Below are 9674 nucleotides of genomic sequence, written 5' to 3' on the forward strand. Positions count from 1 at the left end.
TCAGACGTATATGCAAATGTTTCATCTGGATATTTCAAAAGTAGATCAAGTGTTGCACATGTTACAATGGCGCCGGTGGCTGGCAGACGTACAGCGGCTTGCCACGGGGCTTCGGCTTCTACCTCGCACGGCGCGCCTCTCCCTCCCCACTCTTTCTTTCCCTCCATTTCGCCGCAGTAGTTTGAGCTCGGTGGGAAACCCTACCCGACGAGCACGCAAACGCCTGCGGAGGTGGTGTCCCCGGGTGGACCGACAGCGACGAGATGCTCGCGTAGTGGCCCCGAAAGCTGAGGTCCATGCCATAAGCTCGCTACGCGCGAGAAACAAACAGCTGCGGGCGTTTGGATGCTAATAACGCCCTTATGAATAACCCAAAAAAACATAAATTTTTCAAATGAGCTGCTGGTGCAAGAAATAGATGAATACAGAGACACTACACAGATTTCTAACAGAACCGCTGCTTCTCTCTTATGACTCCCCCTTCATTCGCACGCTCTGTCTGTGATCATGCATGACCCGGCAGCGCCTTTGCTCGACGTTCAGCATTGCTCCACCATGAGGCTTTTTTCTTTCGTACACTCGAAGTTAACCTCTGGTCATCATACGTGTTGCGCTTCTTCATGAGCGCCAATCAGATCGTGAGATCCAGTGATAGCGATCACAGGGATCATAGGTGTTTTAGAGCACCTAGCGCTCGAACGCCTGGCTTCAGCGCGGCGTCCGGACGCACCTCGGGTCCGACCGGTTGTCCCAATTCGATTCGAGTCGGAAGCACCAAATAACGTTTTGATTCGAGTCAATCCCACCAATCCGAACAGAGCTTCACTTGCCAGTCGTGGTATCCCACGCTCACGGACGGCCGGTCCCTCGGCCACGCCGCCTGTCACCCGGCCATCCTGCTGCACCACATTTTTCAGATGTAACAGTAGTGAGACTCGACTATTTCATTAGAGCATTTCAGATGTAATGGTAGTGAAATCATGCTGTTTCATGAGAGGATTTCAGATATAACAGTAGTGAGACTCGGTTGTTTCATTAGAGCATTTTAGATGTAACAGTAGTGAAATTATGTTGTTTCATGACCACATTTTTCAGATGTAACAGTAGTGAGACTCGGCTGTTTCATTAGAGCATTTCAGATGTAACAGTAGTGAAATCATGCTGTTTCATTAGAGGATTTCAAATGTAACAGTAGTGAGACTCGGCTGTTTCATTAGAGCATTTTAGATGTAATAGTAGTGAAATTATATTGTTTCATTAGAGAATTTTAGATGTAACAGTAGTTCTGCCCATTACAAACGAGTGTCGTTGCTTCGTTAATCGTATTTCATTGAAACCAAAGAATGTATATACAGCTCACATACCAGATCCATCTTGTTGAGTTTAAATGTTTTGTTTATCTTGGTGTAAAGGTTCTTGCAAGTCTCACCATTATTGAAAGAAGCTAGATCCATACTCAGGAAGTCTTGTCCAGCACACGTTAAAAAAGGTGGAAAAAGGAAAAGGAGAAGAGATAAATAAAAGATGAGTTCTAAGAATTCAGTTTTAAATGAAAAGTCATAGGGTATTGTATCATTACCGTGGCCAACTGGGGAAAAGCAAATTTTCTATCTCTTGTTTTTCCCTCTTCAAACAATTGAAGGTGGTCAAGATTGAACTGGTAACTCCACAAGGCCATTACATTTTTACCGACCAATCCCCTTGACTTAAAGGAGTCATAGAACTCATCGTACGTAACATGAAAGCCAGATATCTCAATGAAAGGTGGCCTTGTAGAAAAGAAAAGGCAATATAATTACTAAAACCGATGTAAAATAAACAATGAACATATAAGCAGAACCTACAAGAACAAAGATGAATGAAGTGTTAAACCAAAAGAAGCTTGTTTTTTCAACAGTTGAAACAAGCAACTGCAACAATTAAATAAAGCTATGGCAACACCTACTTGAACACATGAATGAAGTAGAGCTACTTTTTATTTCATTTTCTAAAAAAATGAAGACTACAGAGGTGGAAAATAAGCAAATCTAATTGATCACTTAATGCAACAGGTATGAATGAAGTATGAAAACAGAAAAAAGAGCTAGTTTCAACAGGTGAATAATACATTTGCAACAACTAAGCAAGCCTAATGCAACAGATCTGAACACCAGATAAAACAGGGCATAAGTGTAGGACAAGTTAAAGTGAAAAAAGGTAGGGGGTGGGGAGGGGGTAAACTCATGGTTGGCTTTGACCCTCTATCTTGAATCCCTGATGAAAAGCTCTTTTAGCCAAAAACTTGTTCCAAATTTCTTTGGAATCATCATCAACCTTGATTTTTTTTATTCAGTCCAAGGCCAACGTGAATTCTTTTCCTCTTTTTTCTATTCCTTTTTTTGATCGTGCTTGAGCCTATTTCTCTGTCCTTGGAAGCCTCAATGGTGGTGCCCCCTGGACAAAAAAAAGATAAAAACACATGTGTCAATCGAAGAAGCCACATTTCAACACATAAATGAAATGTGATGGATGAAAAAAAATCAGAGTGTTTACTAGTAGGCGTAGGGCTTCTTGATCTTTCTGCACACACATCTTCGAACTCTAGTTCATCAGGTTTGAATAAGTCAAATGAAGGGATATCATCTAAATATGAAGGGCCTGATGGCTTGGGAGGAATTGGACCTTTTGTACTCTCCTTTGGTGAGATTGGTGGAGGCGAAGGAGTTGGATCTTTTGTACTATCCTCTGGTGGGATAGGTGAACCGGGAGGAGTTGGTTCATGTGTTATGTCCTCTGGTGGGATTGGTGGACTGGAAGTACTTGCATGTCTTGTACTCTCTACTGGGCTGGATGGTTTTTTGGGTGACTCAGCTGGTGGATCTGTTGGATCTGATGGAGGATGCACGTTGGCATTGTCATTGGAAGGTTTCTTCAGCTGGCTCATCTTACTTGCCAAATCAACATCATTCAAACGTTTGTTCAGATGGATCAACTTAGAAGCCAACTCAGCACCACGCTTTGCCATGGTCACCTTTCCTTGCTCTTTCATTGCCCGCGCAAGCTCATCAAAACCTTTCTCCACCAAAGAATTATGCTGAGCCAATAGAACTTGGTATTCTTTAGTAAGTGACTGCAATAAAATAATATATGCAATGTTAAACATAGGAAATTGCAACATATATATACATATATATTTGCACAATATAAAATAGGGTCACTGACACATGTAAGAAATGACACTGCAACATATGAAGTGGGGTAAATGAAACATGGGAAAAATTACACTGCAACATATGAATGCACATTGTGCAACATGTACAGAAATTATGAGAGGGTTTGACAAAATTACCTCAATGGCAACCGCAGGAGTATCAACTGGATGGTGGCTGGAAGTGCCTGGGCAATCCAGCCAGTCCTTAAGACTTAGGAGCACGGACTCTTCTTCTTCTTTAGGCATTGGCGGTGGGGATGGCCCCATGGCCTCTTCTTCAAGCATTGGCGGCGGGGGTGGAATGTAATCAGTCATGGGCACCGAGGTAGGGTAGGGGTTGATCTTTCGGAACTAACAATGAATGAAGATATATTATGTCAAGAAATAATGTAATGACTAAAAGAAATGACCAAAGATGAATGAAGAGGAAAAAAAGCATCAAACTCACAGGTTGCTGCCCATATGCATTAAGTTGCAGCCTACTCCCGTCAACCTTTTCAACGAATTTAAAGTCATTGTTGCTGACATGGCAAATGCGTGGAATAGAATAATTGATCTTGTGAGTAGTCCGGTCAGCAGGTATGTCAAGGTGGTCCATGTACGCAATCTACATACAAAAAAAACATGAAGGCCCAACATTAGGAAATCGGGGCTGCAGTATATGGAAGCACATGTAATGAAACATGTATAGATAGCTACTACAACATATGAGGTAGTAGCAATGAAATAGTAGAAAATCAGGGCTGAAGTATATGAAAACATATGTACTAAAACATATATAGATAGCTACTGCAACACATGAGGTAGTACCAATGAAACAGTAGAAAATCAGGGCTGAAGTATATAGAAACATATGTACTGAAACATATATAGATAGCTACTGCAACACATGAGGTGGTACCAATGAAACAGATTAGCAAAGTTATTGCAATGGGACTACAAAAGAATATAAGACAAAAGGGAAAAATGAACATATCGCCAAAACAGCAAGGCAGGAGCCAAGGTAGGGGCTTGCGGCAGCACCTTCAGCTTGAGGATCATGGGTCTGGTACTTTCGAACTTGATTCATCAAATGATTTGATTTTAGAGACATCCTGTAAGTTGTACAAGTACCGTGGGGTGGTTGCATTATCTGTTCCTGGGCAGAGTACAGACTCCAAGGCAAGCAACATGAATGCCCTCATAAAAGGGTCCTTGTCCTTAGGCTTAGTCAACACCTCCATGCACTTGGGCCACCTCCCTTTGAATCCATCCATAAAAGGCTCACGAATCTTCTGGAATGATTCGTATTGATCGGCGGTGGAAGTAAACTTAACAGGCTATTCTTCGCTAGGCACACCAAGAATGTTGCAAACAAGCTGCTTGTCAAATACAATAACTTTATGTTTGAGCCTAAACTCTCTCAAATCAATGTCAATGTGCTTCATGATCCATGCAACGAGCTTCACAGGGATGGAAAACTCAGACATGGCAAGTAAAGCACCTAAACCAGCCTCTTAGATCCACCCTATCTGATCTTGACTGAACTTGTGGTCACGGATCCTGTGGACTGAAACTCTTGTTTTGAAGGGGTCGCCATTGACTTTGACTTTGGTTTTGGGAGCATTAATTCCTGCGTAAAAAATACAAAGAAACAACATATTAAAATCAAATCCGAAAATTAGGGTACACAGTTCAGAATAACACATAAAAAAGTGGACACAAAGTTGGTACATGTTCCAACATGCAGGTGGACAGCATAGATATGCCGATAACACATGCCAATATATACACACCCTATAGCTAATTGTTGCAAAAAAAAAAGAAAAAGACATGAAACACTGGACATATCATGGTGAAACAAAGCAACAGTATAACGAAACTAGTTGGACGGTGATGACCATTTGAATCAAAAGATAGGATGCAGTTTGATCATCATGAATAATAGACACAACAGAAACTGTTTCAGTTATTGTCACTGAATCTTAATGTTCTCTGTTAGGACCTACTGCAGTATGTTTCGTATTAATGAATGAATTTTCCATGAATCCATGATTACAGATCTCTTGACTCTTGTTTAGATATCATATGCTTGTCAGATGCTGTGAGATCGATGGAGATCAGATGCTGTGAGATCGATGGAGATATGCTGGTCGAAACAAATGGCACCACACAAATAAACAGTAGGGACACAAACATTCCTAGTAGAGCACTATGCACACCTAGCTAGCAACCTTGATGATCTTACACTATGCTTAAACAATGGTTAATCACTACACAGCTACAGCATAATCAACATACTAGTACCAGGGTCTGCATAATCAGCATCACATATGCAACTACATAGCACTAACCACAATTCCAACTACATAATACTCATACCTTGCTGCTTGGGGACCTTCTTCATTGGAGATTTCTTCACAGGAATGTTGGTTCGTCCTTTGCTCTAAGATGCTTGGCCTGCCTTGCTGTTGGGGACCTTGCTCGCTGCCAGAACCCCGCATGCCTTGCTGTTGAGGACCTTCTTCACTGCATGACGCCGGCGACCACGGACCAGCCCAGCATCTGCCTCCTCGTAGCTGCTGCTGGACGAGTCGCCCCTGACGGGCAACACATCCCTACCTCGTATGCATCACAGTCGCTCCGGCGCTAGGTCGCGGTGGAGAAGGAGGAGCAGGCAGGAGGCAGGCAACCGGCGTGGTACCTGCACCGCTAGGGTTGAGGTGATAGGCAACCGTCGCAATCCCTGTGAAGGTGGGCAGTGCGATGGAGGTCGTCACGACGGGAGGATGGCACCGTGGACGCTGTCAGCGACGGTCGGGGCGGAGTGGAGCGGTGCGGGCCTACGGCGAGAGGGAAAGCCGAGCGATGCGGGCCAGGCGGGCGGCGCGGTGAAGGCCGCGGCGGCAAGCGGACGGCGCAGTGGAGGAGCCGCAGACGGCGAGGTGGATGCGGCCACGACCGCGGTCTGGTGAAGGGTGCCGATTCAGAGTGAGTGAGCGGGGAAAACTGTTCGCTGGGGTGTTCCCTGGGGTCCCTGGGCCGCCCGTCCGCAGGCCCAGCAAGGAGGCCGCCGGCCCAGCGGATCGGCCGGACGTCCTCACCCAATCAATATCGTAGGTGTTTAGGATCGGATTTCTTGTCGTCAGAAGAGCACCGCCCAAGGTGGAGCCAAGTACAACGAAAACAACCGGTAACCAACGTCATTGCAAACCGGTAACCACACTACGATCCCTTTGCACTGTTCTGCGAAAAAAGAGGACCTAGCGTGTTTCTCTGTGTACACATTAAGCAGCGTTAGATGATATCCTAGTTATTGGATAGTATATATTTGATTACAAAACTAATAGTATCAAGTTTGTGATACTTAGCCCAATTATTGGTCAAAGATTATAAAGTTTGACTCTTGGCATATGTATGTGAAATAATAAATACCTTATAAACTAACCTATATAAAAATGTGTTATCCATTGGATTATTTTTCAAAGCTTGCTGATAGTGTAAACATTTATCTAATTTAAAACCTATATAAAAATGTGTTATCATTGGATTATTTTCAAAGCTTGCTGATAGTGTAAACATTTATCTAATTTAATGTTTGTAATTGATATAGCCTCTTTCATATTGTTAAAATCTGCATTTATCTATATGTTAATTGTATTTGGTACGGGCTTTTCAGTTGGATCTAAACGGTAAGATGTTCGAAAAATTAACAGAGCATGGTTTTTATCTCTTTTCCGATTAATCTCGTAATTCTAGTCTAAGTCATAGTATATCGGCAAACATGGTGGCCTTGTATTAAAAAAACGAGTTTTTAATACAGTTATATTAAAAAGAGAGTTTTTAATTGGGAGGTGTGACAGTTCAAATCTCATACCTGCGTCAAGTCGAGTACTAGAAAACACAGGGCGCGGCGTTGCCGCGCCAGTCTTTGAGCAGTCCGGTGTTGATTAAATCAGAGAGAGAGAAAATGATACTCTTTCTTCTCATTTATATAGAGAACCTGGATGGAGTAGAACCGAGATCCATATATATGCAAAGTCATAGCAGAAAAAAAAAACATAGGAGATTAGGAGCAAGAACTGTGAGGCTCGAAACTAAGCAAATATACTCTCCATCTATCATGTCTTCTTTCATCCGTGGTTTACCTAAACTTTAAATAAGGACCGTAGATAATTGTTGAGCATCACTTGGAGCATGCAAAATATATATCAGTTCAGGCAGCGCGGACCAATTGGACAGCTCAAGATCACGGATCAATTGGACAGCTGAAAAAAAAGGGTGCACATCATTAGAAAATAATCCAAGATGTGAGCCGCGACTACAACTGGTTGAAAAGGCATAAAATTGTTATCCATGAAACTAAAACATGTGCTGAATTATTTGGCAAAAGGCATTCAAACTATTACCCATGAAATATATACTAAATTATTACTGAGGTGGTAGATATATAGAAATATCGCTAAAATAATAACATATCTATTCATTTATTAAATACTTCATATGGCTAGAAACCTTGTTTTTAAACTTACAATAAAGTTACAAAACTAATACAATGAGAGTGGTAGGAAAGCTCAGCACTAAGCTATGTCATCTTAAATGTCCCTATAGTAGTGCAACAGGTTAACCTGCGGCTGAGTGTATGAGCGTAGGCTTCCTCTTCCTATGTTTTAGGCAGCCATTAAGTGTGGATGACCCAGAACATCAAGGCATGATTTGTGGAGAAACGCAGTTCGAGCTGAGAAGAATCGTTTAAGCATTTAAGGAATGATGAGTCTCTTAAGATTCCAATCACACTAAGGAAACTTTGTTCAAATTCTTCCTCAAACAAAATAACATTCTAATGATGCCTACACAGGTAAGTAGCTTGTCCCACATATGCACTGATCAATGCTGTACACAGCATGGATCATGTATGTAAAAGCAACCAGTCTAAGAAATTTCATCAGAGAGAATAATTTACCATATATTGCTTGTAGGATGAAATACAGGGAAAATGAGTTTGCATTAGACTTTATTCACCTATATGAACAGCTGAAACCTAATAGTAAATAGGTACCCCAAAGATGAAGGCATATGGAATTATGATATCAAAGTTGTCAAAGGTAGATGAAGACAGCGTCCAAGGGTAACACCATCAATGACACCACAGATAGTATAAGAATAAATATAGATGAGACTGGACAGTGTGGACTGTGGAGCATCCTAAGTAAATTCCGATGGCAACTACATAAGGTGTTCCAAACACAATAAGAGCAGAATCCTGATGTTGAAATGCAGTATATAAGAACTCATCATCGCTAATGAGAACACATGTTGCATTTGCAGGGCATTTATCAAAATAAATGTTGGAACACAATATTTAGTAACTTATTCAACACTAAAAGTAAATGCAGGTAATCTGTAGCAACAAATCCAGGTAAGTGCAAGTAATTTGTAGTGTAAATAATTTCTCTATGACAGCAATTCCAATAAATTGAGAATAAAATAATTTTAATGCAAGTCCAGAGATAAAAGGAAGTTAGTGCACGAAATGGAATTATCTCACCTTGAATCAATAGCATGCTGCAGTCCCGCAGATTAAGAGCACCTGCAAGAAGGGAGCGAGCTTCTCTCACTTGTGCAGCAACTGCTCCTCGTATTGAATTGATTATGCCGTTGTAATTCAATCCAATTCCATTGAACTAACATAGAGAATAAGAACATGGTTGAGATGATGGCCCAAGAACAGGGGAATAGAATTACAAGATAGTTCCAAGAACTAAATCCTTCACTGGCTAGATGTGAGCAGCAGGACCACAGGGCAGCGCGAGGCCTTGGCTGACAGTAACTTTTATATTGACGTGGTGAGAGTGCTAGCCATCTCAGCGCAGAGTCGCAGTGGCGGCGACGACGTTTGTATAACAATAGAGATGGGATCCGTAAAGGAAAAAGGAGGAAAAAAAAGAAAAAAGATACCTTGTGCTCATTTTATCGAACACATTCACGGCAGCTTCATGGAGGCACTGAATTCGATGTCCGATGGCAACGTCGAGCACATGGGAGCAGGAGGCATGGAGGCTGTAGATGCCCCGCATGAGCCGGCACTGTTTTCTTCCCCATCGCCGCAGCGGGATCCATGCGGACTGGTGCCGCGAGCGGCGAGCGCCGGGATGGAGATAGCACGGGTGCGGCGGCGACGGCAGGCGACCGCTTTCGACGTGGCGTCGCGTAGGCCTGCACGCCGCCGTGGTCGAGGTCGAGCCACGCCGGGGTGCCGCGCTAGGTCCAGCACGCGAACCAGGGACGCCGGGCTTGCCCGCGCTGGGTCCGGCCGCACCGAGAACGGCACGCTCACCTATGCCACCTGGAATGCTGCTGGCGCTGCCGACAACGGGGACGCCCGTTCGCAGCTCACCCACCAAGCTGCCGCCCGGCCATGGAAGGGCGAGGCGCCCGGCGCACCCGAGGTTGGCCTCTTCTCGGCCGGAGGGAGCCAGCCGATTCAACGGCCTAGGAAACGTGC

At 43.3% G+C, this 9674-nt stretch overlaps 1 protein-coding gene across 4 annotated transcripts; it reads right to left on the reverse strand.

Moving 5' to 3' along the window:
• Positions 1–126: 126 nt before the first annotated feature.
• On the reverse strand, positions 127–9674 carry LOC136487526 (uncharacterized). Of its 4 annotated transcripts, XR_010767295.1 has the most exons (13): positions 9128–9674; positions 8718–8853; positions 7318–7437; positions 7047–7172; positions 5552–6445; positions 4214–4802; positions 3639–3797; positions 3329–3541; positions 2533–3109; positions 2221–2433; positions 1580–1769; positions 1365–1465; positions 127–899 (listed from the first exon to the last, which is right to left on the reverse strand). XR_010767295.1 is itself a non-coding variant. In XM_066484646.1 (11 exons), the coding sequence occupies exons 6-11, from the start codon at positions 4229–4231 to the stop codon at positions 2309–2311; spliced, it is 1011 nt and encodes a 336-aa protein (XP_066340743.1). In that variant the 5' UTR covers positions 4232–4802; positions 5552–6445; positions 7047–7172; positions 7318–7437; positions 8718–8853; positions 9128–9674; the 3' UTR covers positions 1991–2308. The 4 variants fall into 4 exon arrangements, 3 of the variants coding, with proteins under 3 accessions (XP_066340743.1, XP_066340744.1, XP_066340742.1); XM_066484646.1 differs by lacking the exons at positions 127–899; positions 1365–1465; positions 1580–1769 and having other exon boundaries at positions 1991–2433; positions 2533–2580; positions 2662–3109; XM_066484647.1 differs by lacking the exons at positions 127–899; positions 1365–1465; positions 1580–1769 and having other exon boundaries at positions 1991–2433.

The sequence above is a fragment of the Miscanthus floridulus genome, chromosome 10 (assembly GCF_019320115.1).
Source record: "Miscanthus floridulus cultivar M001 chromosome 10, ASM1932011v1, whole genome shotgun sequence".
Taxonomy (NCBI): domain Eukaryota; kingdom Viridiplantae; phylum Streptophyta; class Magnoliopsida; order Poales; family Poaceae; genus Miscanthus; species Miscanthus floridulus.

Bases quoted from the DNA above. Each gene is read 5' to 3' on its own strand.
- LOC136487526 (XM_066484647.1), bottom strand. The intron at 3,542-3,638 runs GTGAGTTTGATG...ATTCATTGTTAG, and splicing joins ATGCATATGGGCAGCAACCT to TTCCGAAAGATCAACCCCTA. The intron at 2,434-2,532 runs GTAAACACTCTG...TTTTTTGTCCAG, and splicing joins AAGAAGCCCTACGCCTACTA to GGGGCACCACCATTGAGGCT.